We start from the raw sequence: 21598 nt of genomic DNA, 5'->3' as shown, positions 1-21598 counted from the left end.
CAAAACACCATCCAAGTCCTGGGAAATAACTCCAACCTGGATCCCTTAAGGATCACTCTGAGAAGGCAATGGGTTGGGAAGGCATATCAGGAAAGGAGGAGGGACTAGTCGGACTGTATCATTGAGCTTTGCAGGAAGATATCCCTCCACTTACCCATATTCACTTTGTCTAGGGCCTTGAGAGACTTGCAGATGAAGGATTTAAAGTTTCTGAAAATGGGAATAATTATACTGGCCATGATGTTCCAGATTCAGGTCACAACAAACGCTGTTAAATTGACAGTAAATGTAACCAAAGGCTTAGAGTCCCAGACTGTGCAGTTTGACACCTGCCAAGGGATTTAGGACATCAGTGGTGGCTGAGTGGGCAAAATAAATGCCTGGAGTCACCGAGAGGTTATCTCAACTTCCCACCCCCATCTCTATTGGAACTTTGTGTGGTGGACTACCAAGTACAAGGGGTGGGCCACCAGGAATGGCAGAAGCCGTACTCAGTGGAAACTGTTGGAGGACAAAATAGCCTTATAAAAAGGTAATACCCCGCCAGACTGCAAAAACCTCCAATATAACCTGGTCGTAATAACCATGAGAAAGGCAGACAGATTCAGCAACAACCACCGTTACTCTTCCCCTGACAGAGTCTGTGGGATGGGGGTGGACGTTACAGGTAAAGATCCTCTGGGGAGGTTCCGAATTCGAGTCCTTCCTCCCCCTGAGGATATGACATCAACACCACCCCCTCCAGCTAACCCTTCAGAAATACCAAGGGAAAACCAACCAAAGGCCAATTTCCCAATTCAGAATAATTCCAAAGCAGTCAGGATACTTAAGGCAGAAGATTTAAAGCAGACAACAGAAATAGAGACAGGATATGAGGATGCAAATGCCTGGGTAGAATGGGTCAAATATATGGTCCACAGTCTGAACAAAAGCAACTGTTATGCTTGTGCTACAGGCCGGCCCACTGTTCATATCGTACCCTTTCTGTTAGGTTTGGAAAAGCATGAAAGGGAGTTTAAGTGCATGGTACTCCTCTTCCAGAATGTGAGTCTTAGTGAAAATTGTAGTATGTTGTCCTCTCTCTTTCCTCCTGTCAAAAAGGGAAACATCAAAGCCATACCAGCCTCCTGCCTTGGTCTAGGAAGTCACTGCCTGTCTCTCTAGATGGGGAGAAGAGCTCCAGGACCTTGGGACCATGGCCTTGTGTACACAGGTATGGAACATGAGGATAGCACTGGCAATTTCTCCAGTTTGGCCATACCCCAAGCAGACCTTTGGTGGTACTGCTGAAAGGGCGTCCTCTGACCGGTGTTACCTGAGAAGTAGGGGTGGGACCTGTGCTCTGGTTCAGTTGGCCATTCCATTTACCCTGGCATTTGAAAAAGAGGAAGAAACACAAAACCAGAGAAGAGAAAGGAAAGAAGGTTACCTAGTTCCTTTGATGACAGAATTTAGCTAGATAGTATAGGAGTTCTTCAGGGAGTCCGAAATGAAGTTAAACCTAGAAATCAGGTAGCTGCAGGATTTGAGTAATTGTTGTTCTAGTGGGTCACTGTTAACAAAAATGTGAATTGGATTAACTATATATATTATAATCAAGAAAAGTTTATCATTACACTAGCGATACAGTTAAGGGACTAGCAGAGCAGTTGGATGCTACTAGCTAAATAGCATGGGAAAATAGGATAGCCCTAGACATGATGCTAGCAGAAAAAGGAGGCATCTGTATTATGATTGGAGGTAGTTGCTGTATGTTCATCCCCAATAATATGGCCCCAAATGGGACTATCACCAAAGCCTTGCAAGCAGCCTTATCAGAAGAGTTGGCAGAAAATTCTGGCATTGGCAGCCCACTCACAGGATGGTTAGAGAGCTGGTTTGGAAAACGGAAAGGGGTGGCACTGTCTGTCCTGACTTCCCTTATCATCGTAGCTGGGGTACTCACAGCAGCTGGATGTTGCATTATCCCATGTGCCCAAGGGTTAGCTCAAAAACTCATTGAAGCAGCCCTAACCAAACAGATGCCCACACAGTAAAGCAAAACAACTTATACCCCCTTAAAGAGGAAGATCTCTGTGATAAAGAATGTGAGGAAGCTCTTAGCAGATTAGAGAAACCAAATTGTGAACACTAAAAAGAGTCTAAAAGAAAGAGGGGGGATTTGTAAGGAAAGGGTTAAGTGGAGCTTTCACATGCAGGTGAAGCCAAAGCTCTGCAGTTAGAAGAGGGAAGGAAAGGGGCTCTAGTGGCTTTGGCACCAGAATTTGAAAGTGGCGCCAAAGTGAAGGCGGCACCAAACCTAACAGAAAGGGTACGATATGAACAGTGGGCCGGCCTGCTGCACAAGCCTAACAGTTGCTTTTGTTCAGACTCTGACCTTATAAATGGCCCATTCTACCCAGGCATTTGCGTCCTCATATCCTGTCTCTATTTCTGTTGTCTGCTTTAAATCTTCTGCCTTAAGTATCCTGACTGCTTTGGAATCATCCTGAATTGGGAAATTGGCCTTTGGTTGGTTTTCCCTTGGTATTTCTGAAGGGTTAGCTGGAGGGGGTGGTGTTGATGTCATATCCTCAGGGGGAGGAAGGACTCGAATTCGGAACCTCCCCAGAGGATCTTTACCTGTAACGTCCACCCCCATCCCACAGACTCTGTCAGGGGAAGAGTAACGGTGGTTGTTGCTGAATCTGTCTGCCTTTCTCATGGTTATTACGACCAGGTTATATTGGAGGTTTTTGCAGTCTGGCGGGGTATTACCTTTTTATAAGGATATTTTGTCCTCCAACAGTTTCCAATGAGTACGGCCTGGTGAGGTAATAGTCTCACAAATTCATGGTACGCTATGTGCTGGGCACAGACAAGGGGTTATTATTACTCTTTATCTTGGTATCCCTGCTGCACAGCTCTTTGCTGTTAAGCTTCTCAATAAGCATCTGTGAAAGTGAAGCTGCCCTAGGCCGGGCCTTTGCCAGCCTCCAGACAGCAGCTTCCTTGGTTTCACCCCCAGACTATTTGCAAAAGCAAACTGTGAGTCAAAGCAGCAGTCACACCCCAAGCACATGGTTTCTACAAACAGTGACCACAGCTGCACACCACAGGGAAGTCTTTGCTCTTGAACACAGTAAAGATCCCTGTCAATAAAAAAACATAATTTACACAACTGATTATATAGTGCTTGCCTTTGTGTCTTGCTTTGTACTTTTCAAAGCACTTCCATGAACACATTTCTTTTACTATAAATGCAAAAATCAGCCTGCCTGCAGATAGTCATACTTACCGAAAAGTAAGCAATTCTAAACTCGTGTTTTAAAAAAATATTCAAGAATATTAAAAGCCATTAGAAATGAGTAAGGTAGAACCAGCAAATCCCTGTGAATAAATTCAGCTGCCTTCCTAAAGCAAAGCAATAATTTCCAGTGTCTTCATGTCTCATAAGTAATTCCATAAAAGGTTTATTTTGTTTATTTAACTAAAGTCTTAATATTATTTTTTAATTTTTAGCTTTCTGATCATAAAAGTAATACATTAAAAAGTAAAACATGCCCACTATGGAATATAATAATCACAAATAATGCCATCACTGAGAGATACTTCTGCTGACATTTTGGCATAATTCTTCCCAGTCCTTTCTATACATTTGTTATATAATGATTGAGATCATGCATTAAATTAATTTTAAATACTAATATTTCACTTATATTACAAGCTTTTCAATGTTAATGAAAACTTCACAAATGTCATTTTAATACATCAACAGTAATTTGATATTTCATTATTATAGATTAATTTTCAAAGTGGGTTATCACTGTTCTGGAAGGAAATTCTTAACAGGGGGAAGAGTAAGTTTCCATGTTTGTTCAGAGGCATGCCTTGGTACACAAACGTGGACATGGCATTCATCTAACCCAAAAATATTGAGTCCCATCCTTACTATGCACTCTGTCTTCTGTCTTTAAAATAGACACAATAGCTATAGAAACCCAAGTTCCTAATAAAGTATCTACCTTTTCCTTTATATAGGCTTAGCTTTATTAATCTCTTTTGTAAACAGTACATTTATATTTGTTGGTATTTGTTGAAGAAATGAATAAAGGAAAAGGGGTTCTTGGTGACACCAAGTCTGTAGTGGCTTTTACCATGCAAACCCAATTTTAATCCCAAGAGTTAATTACTTCTCAACAAGATTATAGGTGGAAACCCCAAAAGACCAGAACTAGAAATGACACAAAGAAAGCTCATCAAGTATAAGGACTTAAAAGTCTTATTCTGATGCCTTCATTATATCTAGAAACAGGAACCTCAGCCCCAAGCATACTAGTGCATGCTTATGTGGCATCTGTCACCATTTGTCTGTGATGGACCTCAGGGACTATGAGTGGTCAGTCTAAAGATGGAATAAATTGTTGATCTAGGATCCAGTGGGAATACTTTTGTCCTGCAGACAGAGAAAATTCTCATGTCACTAGGTACCATGATAGAATTGCCTGGAGGATTTGGAAGGTTTTAAATTATATTAGTGCAAGACGAAGGACGGGGAGCACTTGCTAGTCAATATGCTGCCAACTTCCTTCTTTCATTTGTTAAGACCACTGTTGCTCACTGTCTCTGCTACTGATTAACACTCTACCTATTGGGACTCTGGCCAATATAACAGGACACACATAAACTCCCAAGAGAGCTATCAACACTGGAAAGGAAGAAGAAGAACTATCACTATCTTCATACACTATAGTGATTTATCAAGAAAAACTAAGAAAAATAAATTTAAATGTTGTAGGATAAAATAATTTAGGTGAGGTGGCTAGATAGAAGATCAACAAATAGAAATAAATGGCTTTCCTATAAACCAATAAATATCAATTAGAAAATGTAGTTTTAAAAAATAGACCATTTAGAATATTAAAAACATGATAAAACTGCCTAGGTTTAGTGATAAGAAATATGCAAGATCCCTATGAAGAAAGCTTTAAAACTTTAGTGAAAGACATAAAAGCCTAAATAAATGGAGAAAGCATGGTCCTGGAAGAGAAAATTCAATATTGAAAACATGTCAATTTCCCCCTAATCTATGAATTCAATGCCATTCCAATAAAACATGTTTTTAATGGAATCAATAAGCTCTTTTTAAAGCTTATGTGAATTAAAGGAAATGTGCAAGAATGACCAAGAAATTTTTGAATAAAAGAGAACACTGGGGGTGGGTGGGGCTTACTCTACAATATACCAAAACATTCTATAAACTTTTGCAATTAAAACAGTGTTAAAGAAACAAAAAGGTCAATTGAACAAAACATAGGATTCAGAACTGTAGCCACTATATTTATTTAGTCAATGGCAAGCATGCCTTATTTGTGAGGACAGGGACTGTCTAAGAAAACCACAGAAACCATTAGCCTTTCATTTGGAAAAAATAAAGTTAGATATCTTATCATACACCAAAAACATAAATAAATTCATGATATATCAAAGGCTAAACGTAAAAAGCATTATAAATGTATTAGAAGAAATTTTTTAAAAATATTTTTATAATTCATAGACTGGGGAGAGCTTGTCCAAACAAGGCATGAAACACAGACGTCACATATAAAAGGACAGATTTGTGTACATTAAAACAAAACAAAATCATACATCGAAAGTCACTATTAACAAATCAAAAGACAAGTAGCAGGTTAGGAGAAAATATTTGTAGTATACATAGCAGAGAAAGGGCTAGTAGCCAGAATATTCAGAGTACCTACAACTTAAACATATACATGGCCCAAAAGAATTAATCAAATTATATAAACTTCCAATGCAAAGAAAAAAAGGCCAATAAAAACTTTATAAATATTTAAAAGACTGATAATAGCCAGGATTTAGTATTGTTTATAACAGAAAAAAAATAGGGACTATCAAAATACCCAGTAATGGAGTAATTAAATATCTTATGGTACGTTCAAAATATGGAATACTATATAGCCTTTAAAAGGAAAGATAGATCAATATAGTCACAGGGAAAGATCTCCAGAACATACTGGTAAAGACAAAATAAAAAAATCACTGAACAACAAATACAGTAAGATATAATTTATGATTAAAATAAAATATAAAAATGATTGTTACATATTTAGCTATATAATCACACAAAGAAAGATTTAAAAGGAAAAAACAAACAGTTAATAGCATTACCTCTTGGGAGAGGATTGTGTATGTTGGTTTTGTGACACTGTATATGGGATGTGGGGAATAGAGTGACTTTTACATTTTCCTCTTTATACTCCTGTGTTGTTTGAATTTTTCCAATTAAGATGATTCATTATTTATTGTAACAATATAAGAGAAAAAAAACATAATAAGCACCTAGAAAAGTGATGGCTCAAGTTGTGAACCTTGCTCTTCACTGTGGAACATTGTTCAGTCCCATGTGCATGTGAATATTTTGAAATAATTAGAAACTTGAGCATGTAAGAAACACACACTGCCTTGAAAATAAATATGAATGGTAATAATTTTAAAAATAACATACATACAATATGCTTTTGGAGTTATCATTTTATAAAGGGTCAAAGTATCACATCAGCTTTTGGAAAGCAAATGGCTTGTATTTTTCTAAGAAATGCTGTAACAGAATTGAGCTCGGGGAAGTAGAAAGCCTAAGAGCCAAAACACTGGATTAGAACTTCGAGAGACTTTGGTGTTAGTTTTGCAGGTTACTACTTAGCTGCATGACCTGGGTTGCTCACCCTAATTTCCTATCTGCCTATCTCAAGGATTATGATGAAGATGAAGAAATAAAATACATGAAGACATTTAAGCTGTGCATAAAGTACTACATAAAAGCACTGTATTGTCATTAGACCCTAAAATCATTCACTATCGCTTAGTGTACTGGATTTATGCCTACAAAATGCTAAACTCTAAGCAAAGGCAGTGAAGTAAAAGAAAGGGAGAAATTGAGAATAAATTCAGGATCTCTAGTCTGGAGGCCTGAAAGAATAATGAAATTAGTAAGAGAATCAGAAAGGTCCTAAGGTGAGTCTGGTGGATTCATGGGAAATATAAGCTGCAGTTTGGAAAGGTTGAACTAACAGAGTAAGAGTAAAATGAGGATTTTCAGATGCAGGTAAAAATGTTATGACTGAGAAATCCAAGTGTAGATATAAAAGATTTGAAGACTAATGATGGCAATGAGAATAGTCCCATGGAGCAATGAATCTCAGTGGGGGATGGATTGGGAAGGAGGAAGCTATCAGAATCTTAAATAATTTTATATTTGGGAAGTAAAAATTTTTAACTGGTTTTTGGGTGTAAAAAAGTTTAGCTGGCCAAAATCCTTGGCTGGTGGAAAGAGAATATCATTTGTATATCAGTGACTCTAAAATTGGAGGAATGAGGGTTGTACCTTAGAATATTGGGTGTGGGAGGGTTTACATGTTTAGCAGAATGAGGAGTGGATTTAAAGAAAAAAAAGATTTTAAAAATGTTCAATGGACACCCCACCCCACCTTAAAACTATATATAAAATGTTGTTCAAATGTACATTTTTTTGGGGGAAAAGGACCCATACAGAGTTCTTGAGTCCTCCAACAGGTCCAGACTCAAAAACATGAAGAACTTCTGGTGTAGACCACAAAAATGGTGGCTGAAGATCTGGCTCAGGCAACACAACAGGGTGAAAGCAGGAAGAAGTAGAGCCAAAGAAACAGGAAAACAGGGTTGGTGGTGGCAGTAGTATTGTGAGACAGTGAATTAGGGTAAGCTGTACTATAATAATGACTATACTAGTGTCAGTTTTATAAATAAAATGTTTTTAATATTGTTGTCATGTGTAAGACTTGTAAAAAAGCATTAGTAATTTTGGTGTATATAATTATCACTTTGTTGAGTAAGTGACGGGATTACGGAATATAAACCTAATGCACTCAGTGGGAAGGTTTCCATTTAAAAGCATCTGGGAGCTAGCATAGATGCATGACGGAGTGCCTCAGTTATGACCGTGGGAACAGGGGAGCTGTTGAAGCTAGCTGGAGATTATGATCTCCATGCTATGCAAGGCTGGGCATGCACTGAGAGCCAGAGTACCACACCAATCAAAACAAAATTGATGTCCAGGATATGGGGAACATTCGGAATCATCTGAACATCATTTAATCATCCAGGATAGACAGTAAATTCAGGAATGAAGAATAGCAAAAGAATCTGCCACTGTGAAAAGGCATCTACTATAAAAACAGTCTATAAAGGAATACTAAAATAATATTTTGAACAGATTTTCTGTAGAATTTAACTCTTTCTCCACTACAAATTGGCCTGGGAGTTTCTGCCATCCATGGTGACAACAGGATCTAAGTGTGCTTGTGCTAGAAAGCTCTATGGGGCATTTTGGAAATTTGCAGGGAATATTCTTGGTTATCACAAGGTTGGAAGAGGGGCTCTGTTCCTGGTATTTATTGGTAAGTACCAGGTAATTCAGACATTCTGAAACTTGCAGGACAGCCTCCTACTACTAAGAAGTATTCAACTGGGCTTAAACCATAATTGATTTAGTATATAATATTATTGACCAAAAAGTTTTCAAGAAGCTTCACCAAAAGCCCAACTATTTAGGAGAACTGTTGGAAACTGAGGCACAGTGGCCTCACAAGGAGAGACGTGCTGTCTCTGTGGCTATGCTTGCAACCTAAGGAATGTGATAATTAAGAGTTCCCAGCAAATAGGATGAAGCTGTTAAAGGCTGAAAGAAAAGATGAGCACATACCTTGTGTAGTAAATAGAACACTTAGACTTTGTATCTTAAGATAGGATTTTTTGAGTTCCTTAGAATTCCTTAGACTATGAGTAATGCTAATAGTTAACTGCATGTTGCTGCTTGTTGTCACGTAGACTGGGGTATATAGAGAGCCCCTTGTAAACAATAAATTTGTCTGATGAGTCTCTACTCACAGACCCCCTGATCCCAGCCCTCGCGTTCTTTCTTTCTTTTTCTTTCTTTCTCTTTCTTTCACTCTCCTTTTTCTCTTTCTCTCATTCCTGATACCCTTCGGGTCTAAATCTCCAACATCTGGTGCCGAACATGGGGCCTGAAGAAGTAAGTCTTCCAAATCAGTATCGGGAACCGTGGAAAAGACCTCATCGAGGGTCGTGTGACGTCCAAAGCAGTGTGACTCGAGTCTTCTTTTAGGTAAGTAACATTTTCCGAGAAGTCATCAGGGTAATGGGTAATCAAACGGGACGTGTGGAAGCATATTCGCAAGTGTTAAAAACTTTACTGAAAGTTAATGGGATGAAGCTGTTAAAGGCTGAAAGAAAAGATGAGCACATACCTTTTGTAGAGAATAGAACATTTAGACTTTGTACCTTGAGATAAGATTTTTAAAAATTCCTTAGACTATGGGTAATGCTGCTAGTTAATTGCATGTTGCTGCTTGTTGTCACGTAGGCTACGTGTTCCTGCTTGTTGTCACGTAGACTGGGGTATATAGAGAGCCCCTTGTAAACAATAAAGTTGTCTAATGAGTCTCTACTCACAGACCCCCTGATCCAAGCTCTCTCGTTCTTTCTTTTTCTTTCACTCTCCTTTTCTCTTTCTCTCATTCCCGATACCCTTTGGGTCCAAATCTCCAACAGAGAAGGTCATTATAAAGAGGGAAGCTTAAATGGTATAACGATACTGTCTTGTTCTTATAAAACAACATACTCTGCACAATGTCTACTCGATTTATAATGCCATTACCTCAAAAACAACAAAACCAGTTGCAGATATATAATAGGATATTTGAGATTCCTTTTAACAACTAGAAACACTAAACTGACAGGGGCACATGAAATTTAGAGATCTCACTAGATTTCATTAACAAAGGCCATTTTAAAGTTGCTAAATATTTCCATTCCATATACCTAAAATTGTTTTGTTTTTGCACAATGAGAAAAGTTATAAAAATTGCTTTTTGGGAGTTACTGTTATTTGCCATTTTACCCTGATATTATCCTTAAGAGATGCACCACACAGTTTCCTACAGCTGTTACAGCACTCCTTTTCCCAATCCATCCCTTTTATATCATCTATTAAAGGATCTGGTCTCCAAGTTTTGTTTTGATTTTTTTTTTTTTAAGTATTAAAGACTGCATTTATGCCTTGTGGTGAAATTTCAAGGTAGAAAATAAGTTTTCTATGATGCTTCATCATAACCTTTACCCCATCCCACAGGAAAAAAATTTAAACCCAGCTCATTTGTGAGACTATCACATCTACCTCATTTTCATACCTAAACTTCTCATATCCATAAATTTCTATATTTTATTCATTTTAAAAGGGTATAATCTGCCTTTCCATGTTTCTTCCTTCTATTACACTTATTTCTCTTTTTTGCTTATCACAAACAAATCAGCCTAGTCTGTTATTACTTATCCTAATGCAGTTGTTTTTTAACCTAGTGCCTATGTGTACCTCTGCCGGTTTATCTTCCTATACTTTTGTATTGCTTACCTCTCTTAAATCCATAATGAATAATATTCATTATTAGTAGGTGAAAAAATATAATTATTTTCTACTGTAATTGTGCCTGTTCATGTATATAATTAAATGCATATAATTTTACTATAAACTACTTTTCATATATTTCTCTTATATTATAATTGGGGAAGTATTTTGATATTTTAAACTAGTTTTATTTATTTATAAACTTAAAATTTTAAAAATTATATTTGTAGGTATTACCAGTAAATTTTCATTTAGGATATTAAAGGGGTGCATTGCAAAATATTTGTTATAAATAGAAGGTACAGGGTCTGATAAGGCTGAAAAACACATACTAGAGAGGGACTGTATATATATATATGGCTCTAATGAATTATATATAAAATATAATTATATTTATATATTATATATTAAATGTACGGATATATATATATAGATATAGATTAGATCATGCATGCATTTTTTTTTCAGTCATTTATTTTTGCAACCCAGCTACATCTATTAAAATTAAGCCTGAATTCCTCCTGCTCTGGGAAATCAATCCCAAAGAAATAAAAACATCGTATTACAAGAATGTTTACTGTAGTATTGTTCACAATGGCAAACTATTGAATACTCATCACAGGAGGGATAATTGGATAAATTATAGTACAATCACACTGTGAAATATCCTGCCCCGATTACCAGGATATCTGACTGAGAGGCCATTCCAAGAGACATTCCAAGAGACAATGGTTGTATAACAAAAGCAACATGTACAATATGAGCCTGTTTTCATAGAGAAAAGAAAACCCTCCTGTGTTTACATGCATATGGTCATGCATGTCCATAAATGATTAAATGAACATGGAGAAAAATAAGGAAGGATACATATTGAGTTGTTAAGATGGGGTATGGGGATAAGGGGAGGAGGTAAATGGGGAAACCAGCCAAAAAAAGGTGTGGGGGTGGGGGGGGGAAGTAAGAAGAAAACAATATTAATAACCCTTGGTGTATATAATAATGTTTATTCAGAAAAAATTACATATACACATATATATCCATACATATAAATAAATCTTTTTAAATTGTGGTAATATTTATAAAACATAACAGATGCCATTTTAGCCATTTTTAAGTAAACAATTCAGTGGTATTATATTTGCCATGCTGTGCTACCCTCAACACCATTCACTATCTAAACTTTCTTAACACCCAAAACAGAAACTCAGTACCCATTAAGCACTAACTCCCCATTTCCCCTCTCCAAGCCCCTGGTAAACTCTAATCTACTTTGTCTCTACAAATTTGCTTATTCTATGTATTTCATATTATGTTTATTTCACTTAGCATAATGTTTTCAAGGTTCATTCATTTTGTAGCAGTATCAGACCTTCATTCTTTTTTATGGCTGAATAGTATTCCGTTGTATGGATATACCTTATTTGTTTATTCATTCATCTGATAATGTACACTTGGGTTGTTTCTACCATTTTGGTGATTTAGGATAATGCTGCTATGAATATTGTTTGAGTTGCTCCTGGAATTGCAGGGTCATGTAGTAATTCTGGTTAACTTGTTGAGGATTGCCAAACTATTTTACACAGCTGCTGCACCATTTTACATCCCCATCAGCAATGTGTGAAGGTTCCAATTTCCCCACATCCTCAACAACACTTATTATTTTTCATGTTTTAATTATAGCCATTCTAGTGGGTGTGAAGTGGTATCTTATTGCAGTTTTAAAATTCACATTTCCCTAATAGCTAATAATGTTGAACATATTTTTTTTTAAGATTTATTTATTTATTTCTCTCCCCTTCCCCCCGGACCCTGGTTGTCTGTTCTCTGTGTCTATTTGCTGTGTCTTCTTTTGTCTGCTTCTGTTGTTGTCAGTGGCACAGGAATCTGTGTTTCTTTTTGTTGCATCATCATGCTGTGTCAGCTCTCCGTGTGTGCGGTGCCATTCCTGGGCAGGCTGCACTTTCTTTTGTGTTGGGCGGTTCTCCTTACGGGGCGCACTCCTTGCGTATGGGGCTTCCCTATTGGGGGGACACCCTTGCGTGGCATGGCACTCCTTGCACGCATCAGCACTGCGTGGGGGCCAGCTCCACACGGGTTAAGGAGGCCCGGGGTTTGAACCGCAGACCTCCCATGTGGTAGATGGACGCCTGAACCACTGGGCCAAGTCTGCTGCCTTGAACATATTTTCATATGCATATTGGCCATTTGTATATCTTCTTTGGAACAATATTTATTTTTTGACCATTTTAAAATTAGGTTTTCTCTTTGTTGTTGAGTTGTAGGCGTTCTTTCTATATTCTGGATAGTAAACCCTAATTAGATATATGATTTCCAACTATTTTCTCCTATTCTGTAGGTTATCTTTTTACTTTCTTGGTAATGTCCTTTGATGCATAAAAGTTTTTAATTTAGATGAAGTCTTTTGTTGCTCTTGCTTTTGGTGTCATATCTAAAAATTCATCACCAAATACAAGGTCCTGAAAATTTTCCCATTTTTTTTTCCTAAGAGCTTTATGGTTTTAGCTCTTATGTTGAGGTCACTGATCCATTTTGAGTTAATATTTGTATATGGTATGAGACAGCGGTTCAATTTCATTCTTTTATGTGTGGATATCCAGTTTTCTCAACATCATTGTTGAAGAGATTATTCTTTCCCCATTGAGTGGACTTGGGCCCCCTTGTCAAAAATGTATTTTGGGGAAACAGACTTTGGCCCAGTGGTTAGGGCGTCCGTCTACCATATGGGAGGTCCGCGGTTCAAACCCCGGGCCTCCTTGACCTGTGTGGAGCTGGCCATGCGCAGTGCTGATGCGCGCAAGGAGTGCCTTGCCACGCAAGGGTGTCCCCCGCGTGCCGGAGCCCCACGCGCAAGGAGTGCGCCCATGAGGAAAGCTGCCCAGCGTGAAAAGAAAGTGCAGCCTGCCCAGGAATGGCGCCGCCCACACTTCCCGTGCCGCTGACGACAACAGAAGCGGACAAAGAAACAAGACGCAGCAAATAGACACCAAGAACAGACAACCAGGGGAGGGGAGGGAAATAAAATAAATAAATAAATAAATCTTAAAAAAAAAAATGTATTTTGAAGTAGAACTGGAGTAGTTAGCCTTAGAAAGTATTCTGTATACAAATATACAAAGTAGTCTGTATTGAGAGGATGTTGAGAGGATAAGAGGTGAGGGACCCTGGGGTGGTGTGAACCTTTTTAAAAAAACAAAGTAGAGAGAACCAGAAGTGGCTGAACCATTTGGGTGTCCGCCTACCACATGGGAGGTCCCAGGTTTGGGTCCTGGTGCCTCCTAAAGAAGACAAGCTTGACACCGCATCCTGCTGTAATGAGCTCAACACCACACCCCACTGCAACGAGCTAGACACCCCAGCCCTCAGCAAAGAGCTAGATGCCCCACCTATCTGCAACATGCTAGACTCCGCACCTGCTGCAATGAGCACATACCTAAACAAGCAGATGCAACAAGCCAGTAGATACCACATCCCACAGGGAGTGGATATGGCGCAGGCTGTTAGGCACTCACCTCCCATGTGGGAGGTCCTGGGTTTGGTTTCCAGAGCCTCCTGCAGAAGTTGAGCAAACAATGAGTAGATAGATGAGAGAAGCATCTGGCAGCGGGGAGGGAGGTTTAAATAAAAATAAATAAATAAAGTAAACAAATCTTAAAAAAAAAAGAAGGTAAACTCATCTGCAAAAATGGAGAAATGATGTAATAGAGTTTTCAGAGTAGAGAAGGTTTTGAGTCACAGGGGACATGTAATGGAGAGTTGATAACAGATGCACAAAAGAACAATTGGTGGAAATTGGACAAGATAAATTTGTACTGGAGATGGTTGCCCTGGTTTCATGCAGGCAGTGCAGAAACAGAAGCAAAGAAAACAAAAATGGGGAGCCTCAGGGCTGACGACGGGCATGGTAAACCTCATCACATCACTTCTCTTCTCACAAGCCTTCAGTAGGCTTCCCATTCCTTAACATGACCTACAGGACCCTGCATCATCTGGCACTGCCTATTTCTCCAGCCTCATCCTGCATCAACCCTGTTGGCTTTTAAAGCTCCATCACCTGGTTAATTTCATGTGTTCTGCATATACTGTGCCTTTCCTCTCTTTTTTTTAAACAAATCAATTTAATTGATACATATTAATAAAGCATACAATTCATCCAAAGTGAGCAATCAATGATATGTGGTATAATCACACAGTTGTGCATTCATCATTTCAGTCATTATAAGAGCATTTTCATTATTTCAATAATAATAAAACAAAAAAACAGACAAACAAAAAGTCATCATCTCTCAATCTCTCTATGCTTCCCTTGCTGTAGACAGCTGCTATTTCCGGCTATTCTTGCACATTTATTAATTTTTTAAGCAGTTTATTGAGATATATTCACATACCATATGATCTATCATACTATTCCTTTTGTGTGTCATGCCCCTCTTCCCATCCTTTACTTCAGCTTAAAAATTACTTCCTCAGAGAAGTGCCAGCCCTAAGCCTTTCTTAACTCCCCACTCAATACAGGCTCTCAACATACTCTTTACTTTTTCACTGGATTTGTCACAATTATATATTTATTTGTATGAACACCCTTTTCATGTCTATCTCTGAGGAGGCTGGGATGTTGTCTATTTTGTTTAGTCACTGCTAAATTCCCAGCACCTAGCTTAGTGCCTGTCATCAATAGGAATAGGTGTTTGATAAATTTACTGAATGAGTGAATGAATGGCAGGAAAATCCAGCTATAGAAACTTGGGCAAATTGTCTTTTTTTAAAGCTAAATCTCCATTTCTTCATCTGTTAAGTAGGGATAATGATAATACCTACCAACCTGAGAAGTGCTGTGTGTATTAAAAGAGACAATGCATATAATATGCTTAGCATGGTGCCTTGCATATAGTAAGGGCCAGGAAATGTTAGTTATTATTGTTATGTTTAAAAATAAGTTCACTGAGCAAACAGAACTCTCACATATTGCTGGGTAGGAATGAAAAATGATACTATCACTTTGGAAAAACAGTTTACCAGTTTATTATAAAGTTAAACATTGACTTACCAGATGGCCCAGCAATCCTAGTCCCAGTTACTCAAGTTTAATGAAAACTTACCTTAACAGAAAAACCTGTATGCAAATTCTTATAGCAGTTTTCTTCATCATGGCTGAAAAACTGGAAACAATCCAAATGTCCTTCAACTAGGGAAGGGATAAACAAATTGTAGTACATCTACACAGTGGAATACTGTTCAGCAAGAAAAATAAACAAACTACTGATATATGCAACAACATGGATGAATCTCAACTACAATATAAGTGAAATAAGCCACACTCTATCAAAAGGAGACATACTATATGATTCTATTTATATGACATTCTGAAAAAGTCAGAACTACAGGGACAAAAATCAAGTCGCTGCTTGCCAGGGGATAGGGGTGAGGGGAAGGTTGACTAAAATGGAGCATTAGGGTGATAATCAGACTGTTCTGTGACTTGGCTGTGGTGGTGGTTACATGGCTGTATGCATTTGTCAAAAGTCATGGAGTTGTCAACTCAAAGGATGAATTTTACTGTATGTAAATTAAACATGTAAATAAACTATAAATTTTTTTAAATGGAAAAAAAAACCCATTACAGGTGGATATAATTATCCCTTTCCTTAAAAAAAAAGCACAATTATTATTTTCTGATTATAAAAGTACTATAGACTCATTGTAGAACATTTGGGAAAATGTATTAAGAATGTACATTCCATCACTTATGGAAAAGCATTTCCTTGCTATTATTTTTACAGGCACAAAACACACACACATAAACTAACACCACACTGTACGTTTTTGCTTTCTGAAATATATTGTGCATATTTTTCCATGAATTAATCTTCAAAACTATAATTTTATGAGTTAATGATATTCCATTGTATAGCTATTTATATTTTAAGCATTCCTTTATAGTTAGAAATTAAATTGCTTCTATTTCCTTCACTATAAATAACTTTGATGAATATTTTTTAAAAAGCTCAGAGACTCTTCCATTATGGAGTTTCACAATGTTCAACTGGTAAAGCAACTCTTCCTTTGGCTCCAAATTACTTCGTTGTTTTAATTGTCGGGAGGAAGTGATTTCACAGGGCGATCTGGCCCTTTTTCTTACAGGGCAGATACCCTAATTTTACCAGTATTACTAGCTTAAATTTGCATAGTGCTTTTTATGTTTAATCCTCACCACAACCACGGGGGTGAAGCAAGACAGGTGAAGTAATTTGTTCAAGATCACGTTGCTAGTCTGTAGAGGAAAAGGACTTAGACCCCGGATATTCAGAGTCCTGTAAATACTTTCGCCGAGCGGGGCATTGCCTGATCTGGTTCCCTTCACCCCAAATAAGGAAGCTGCAGTCGCTCCAGAAAATTGCCTAGTGGCCTTGCATACGAGGAATTTACCTCTCTTAAGTAAGTGGTCCCCTTTCCATTCCTACAAATTGTCTTTGGCAACATCGCCACTTACCAGCTGGGGTCATTTCACCCCCGATGGAGGGGACACCTACTGCCACTGACCAAGGGGGCCCTGGGAGCTGAAGAATCGCCGGCTTCGGGACTCGCAAGGGTTGCACTCAGTGGGTCGCGATGCTGCTGAGGCTTACATTTACCTGGGTGCTCTGCCAGGGCAGCCAGGTCCTCCCCACACACCGCCCTGACGGGTCCTTCGGTGGAAGGAGCGCCGTGGGTGAGGTGTAGAGGGCCCCCACCATCTTAAGGTCGAGGTGAGAGCAGGCAGTGGCCATGGGCGAAAGGGCTGCCCGCGGAGACTCCAGTGACGTGACCGGAATGCTTCCACCGGGGGACCAGAGGTCAGTCCTCCGCTATCCCAGATGCCCCGAATCCCGGAAGTGCCCGGCTTCCCGGAAGCGTCGGGCTGGCTGAGGGAACCCGGGTTTGCTGGAGCGTTGCAACGAGAGGGTTGCTGTGTTGGGGCTTGAGTTGACGGCTGGCGGTCTGAGTCGGGGTTGGGGTAGGGACCCGGAGAGGGCTGGGCGGCGGGATGATGGAGGAGGAGGAACTAGAGTTCGTGGAAGAGCTGGAAGCCGTGCTGCAGCTCACTCCCGAGGTGCAGCTCGCCATCGAGCAGGTTAGCGTCGAGTCCCCTGCGGGGAGGAGAGTGCGGAGGTTGGGACTATTCTGGGTAGTGGGTAGTCGGCCCTGGAGTGGCGGGGAGGGTACAGCCCGGACGGAGACATGGAGACTAGGCACAAAAAAGAAAGGAAGGCATTGGGTAAGGCGGTGGTGGGAAGAGATTTCTGAATCTAGAGGAGAGAGTGATTTGTAGGCCTTGGTTTTCTTGTGGGTTTGTACACAGGATTGCTTTCTGAGGCTATGAACCTAGAAGGGAACACATGGGTAGCAACCCCAGATTTGGGGGGTTGTGGGGCTGGCCATTCCTTTCCTCTGCTGGTGTATCACTGTTCCAGTTTCTCAAAGAGCTAGCTTCTTGTGAGTGGCTTGGAATTTAGGAGGCCATTTGGTTTCTGAAGCGGATGTCAGAGCAGAGGAAAAATTGAGAATTCCTGCCGTTGATTAGTTTATGTTAGGGTGGAGAATATTTCCAGGAGGTCTGCTTTCCCTGCAGGCACTCTCTAGTTGACTAAATTATCTTTTTAGGCTTGTTGAATTTTAAAGGGTAATGGTATTAAAGAGTCGTTCAGACCCTTATAGGCTATTGCTTCTGATAGAGGGAGACGATCTCCCTTAGAGGAATTGGTTTGGGGATATGATTTTATGACCACTGGAAAATTTTTCTAAGTAAAACTTTACTATTACTACTACTACTAGTTAAACATTTATTGAACATTTATATTTACTAGTGATCACAACTGCTAAGTAACATTTCCTATTTATAGACTTTTGGATATGTGTTTTTCCAGGAGTGGTTGGATCTAAGAGTGAATATAAAGCACATTAAGCACATCCCACACACCTCCATCCTCCAGAAAATGACATACAGCTTAGTTGCTGTATGGACCTAGTGGGCTCTAATGGAAGAAAGAAATAATGCAGTCATTGTTTGACTGACAGGGATTTCAAAAGTGCACATTTTTGCCATTTCTTAAGAATAATAGGTTTGTCATATATAAGCAGACATCCTGATGTCAAGATGATATTCAGAATTTTTTCACTTTAGCTGTCTAAGATTGCATGGAATTCTACAAACAATGATGTACTAGCATACTTGTAAAGAGCAGTGATAATGTGAAAAGTCAGGGAGTGATATAATGGCATTACATTTTTCTCAGGGATTAAGTTCCAAAATTATTGCATAAGGTGAAGATAACTATAGAATGATTCAAATTCCAAAGTCATTGCACAAAGTGAAAATCACTAGCGTGATTAACTCTTCTTAAAAAATTTTTTTATGTCAGTGTTACATGTTACTTTGTTAACACAAGGCAACATCTATACTCACAGAACTACTTTAGTCAACAGTTACATTCTCCTCCACCTCCACTTATTTTTGTTCATTTCTCAATCTTGTGGGATTTGGGACAATGACCACCCTGACTACTTCAGGCTGAGAAGGGATGTAGATGTTACAGGGCAGAGGAATGGAATTGTTTTGCTCGCAGTTGAAAATAACCCTTCCTTTTGGTCTGGGGTTGGTCCATCATCATTTTGCTCGTTGTCCAGGGCAGGAGAGTGGGAGTTGGCCATGTATCTGCTGGGTTTCAGGGCTCCATAGGAAAAATCTGAAAGCTTTAAGTCTCTGAGATATATACTTAACAAGTAAGTTGAAAAGTAAGGTTCCAATAAAAGAAATAGAAGATGCTTGATAGGTGATTTATACCTAAGTATAACTATGTTATACTGGGGAAATAGCTTTGCATATATTCCCAGATAGAGCCCACAGAGGGGGCGTTGATTTCATGTGACTGTGTGGCTTGTCTGTAGTGTCTGGACATCCCTAGGATCCACAGGAATACTTTTGTTTGTGTCTTTGTTTGCTGTGGCATTTTGTGGTGTCTGTCTGAGACCTGCATAAGCATAGCCTCAGGAATGACCTCCTGGCTCACTTTGAAATCTTTTGCCATAAAAACTCTATTTTATTTAATATTTCCTCCTTTCTATAAAGTCTTTCTTCAAATTCATCACTGATTAACGCTCAGTCATGAGCCCTTAGTGCCAGAGAGGCTCATCCCTGGGTGTCATGTCCATGTTGGGGGCCAGGGGAGGTAGTGAGTCTATTTGCAGTATTTTTGTCTTAGAGGCCACATTTGAGTAACAAGAGGTTTTCAGGAGGCAACATTTAGGCATTAATTATAATTAGGCCTATTTCATTATTATAGGAATAAGGTTCATAAATACAATCATTAAGATCGAGGTCTTTGCTTATTAGCCTATTTTCCATTATTAGGCAAGGCTTATATGTTCAAGAGCTTCTGGCCATCTTATTTGAGAAAGTAGTAGAGCTTCTCAGGAAGGAAGTTTACTATTTTGTTAACTACTGTGTAGGCCTCTATCCAGAAAAACATGCCTATGGCAACAAAGCTACATTTATATCCCATGGAAGTATGTAGCTACATAAACTTTCAGGCTGTTTAAAAGACCTTGTCTATTTAGATACCTGTGTAAAACAGTATATGTTAAGGGAAATTCATTTGTTTCTGTGACATATAACATTTTTCTAATAATAAAATATGCAGCATTCCTGAACCACCCATATTGTTGACACTTGACATTGGTTACATTTGATATAAGAATGTTAAAATGTTACTGTTAACTATGGTCAATATTTTTCTTTGGATTTATTTTTCCCCCATATACCACCCTATTTTTTTTAAAAGCAGTTTTATTGAGATATATTCATATACCATACAGTCATCCAAAGTATATAATCAGTGGCTTTTAGTATAATCACAGTGTTGTGCATTCATCACCACAAAAAATTTTAGAACAATTTCATTACTCCAATAAGAAAAACTCCCCACCCCTTAGCAGTCACCTCTTAATCCTTTTATCCTTCTCTAGCCTTACATAACCACTAATCTAATTCCATCTTCATAAATGGATTTATATTTACATTTTATATAAATGGTTATACAACATATAGTACTTTGTGTCTTTTTTCTTTCACCTAGCATAATGTTTTGTGGGTGGTTTTTTTTGCCTGATATTAATGCCTTATAATGTTAACATACATTTGTTCAATTTCACAGAAAAAGTCTTATATATGCAATATTACTTCTATTTGTATTTTACAAGAGTGAAATTTTGCTATGCGATACGGTTCCATGTTATATTTTTTAGCTTCCCTTCTAGTAATATACATGACCTTAAACTTTCCCGTTCACTGCCACACTCACTGCTAGTTAAAAGCACTGTGTTATGCTTTCAGCTTTTCTATTCATTTCCAAAGATTAACAAACAACCTTTTTTTTACCAATTCTGCACAGATTAACCCTCAGCTTTCCATTCTCTAACGTCATTCTGTTTTCTGGTGACCAGTATTCTAGTAATTAACTCCATGAGTTTACACAAAATATTTTTAGTTCATAATAGCGCAGTCATGCAGTATTTGTCCTTTTGTGCTGACTTGCTTCACTCAACATAATGTCCTCCAGATTCATCCATGTGATCATATACTTCATGACTTCATATCTTCTTACAGCGGCATAATATTCTATCATGTATGTACACCACAGTTTGTTTATCCATTCATTGGTTGATGGGCCCCTGAGTTGTTTCCATCTTTTGGCAATCATGGATAGCGTGGCTGTGAATATCAGTTTGCAGATGTCTGTTCAAGTCACTGCTCTCAGTTCTTTCAGGTATATACTGTGGCAATTAAAGATTATTTTATTTTACTCGTCATTTTACTCTTTTGGTTATCTTTTCTCCTATTCTTGCCTTCTACATGCTCCTCTAAGCCTCACTCTCCTGTCTTTTTTCTTTCAGTCTGTAAGGGTCCCTTTAATACTTCCTGCAAAGGGGATTCTTTTTTATGAATTCTCTTTGTTTCTGTTTATTTGTGAATATTTTAATCTCACCTTCGTATTTGAAGAACAATTTTGCTGTGTAAAGAATTCTCAGCTGGCAATTTTTCTTTTTCAGTATTCCAATTTTATCATACCACTGTCTTCTCACCTC

General features: G+C 38.5%; 2 protein-coding genes across 11 annotated transcripts in view; one reads left to right on the top strand and one right to left on the bottom strand.

Annotated features, from left to right (window-relative positions):
• TLCD3A (TLC domain containing 3A) overlaps positions 1–17321 on the bottom strand; it is a 36718-nt gene extending 19397 nt beyond the window's left edge. The window contains exons 1-2 of one of the 2 annotated variants that reach the window (XM_071210447.1): positions 16968–17321; positions 15577–15662 (exon numbers count right to left, since the gene is read on the bottom strand). In XM_071210447.1, coding sequence (XP_071066548.1) covers positions 15577–15626 — 50 coding nt within the window. In that variant the 5' untranslated portion in view covers positions 15627–15662; positions 16968–17321. The remainder of the gene's footprint in view (positions 1–15576; positions 15663–16967) is intronic. The other variant, XM_004483787.4, reaches the window with a different exon arrangement.
• The window catches only part of VPS53 (VPS53 subunit of GARP complex), a 204582-nt gene that overhangs the window by 11993 nt on the left and 170991 nt on the right, over positions 1–21598 (top strand). For 2 of the 9 annotated variants that reach the window (XM_071210446.1, XM_071210444.1), the window contains exons 3-4: positions 1102–1213; positions 9069–9160. Coding sequence is in view for 2 of the 9 variants with exons in the window: in XM_004483791.5 (XP_004483848.1) it covers positions 17502–17588 (87 nt within the window). In the remaining 7 variants the exon portion in view is untranslated. Of the gene's footprint in view, positions 1–1101; positions 1214–9065; positions 9161–16767; positions 16913–17330; positions 17589–21598 lie in introns of those variants that run through there. The other 7 variants (XM_071210442.1, XM_071210443.1, XM_071210445.1 and 4 more) reach the window with 5 other exon arrangements.

Source organism: Dasypus novemcinctus, chromosome 21 (assembly GCF_030445035.2).
Source record: "Dasypus novemcinctus isolate mDasNov1 chromosome 21, mDasNov1.1.hap2, whole genome shotgun sequence".
NCBI lineage: Eukaryota > Metazoa > Chordata > Mammalia > Cingulata > Dasypodidae > Dasypus > Dasypus novemcinctus.
This window is presented reverse-complemented; position numbering and strand designations above follow the sequence as displayed.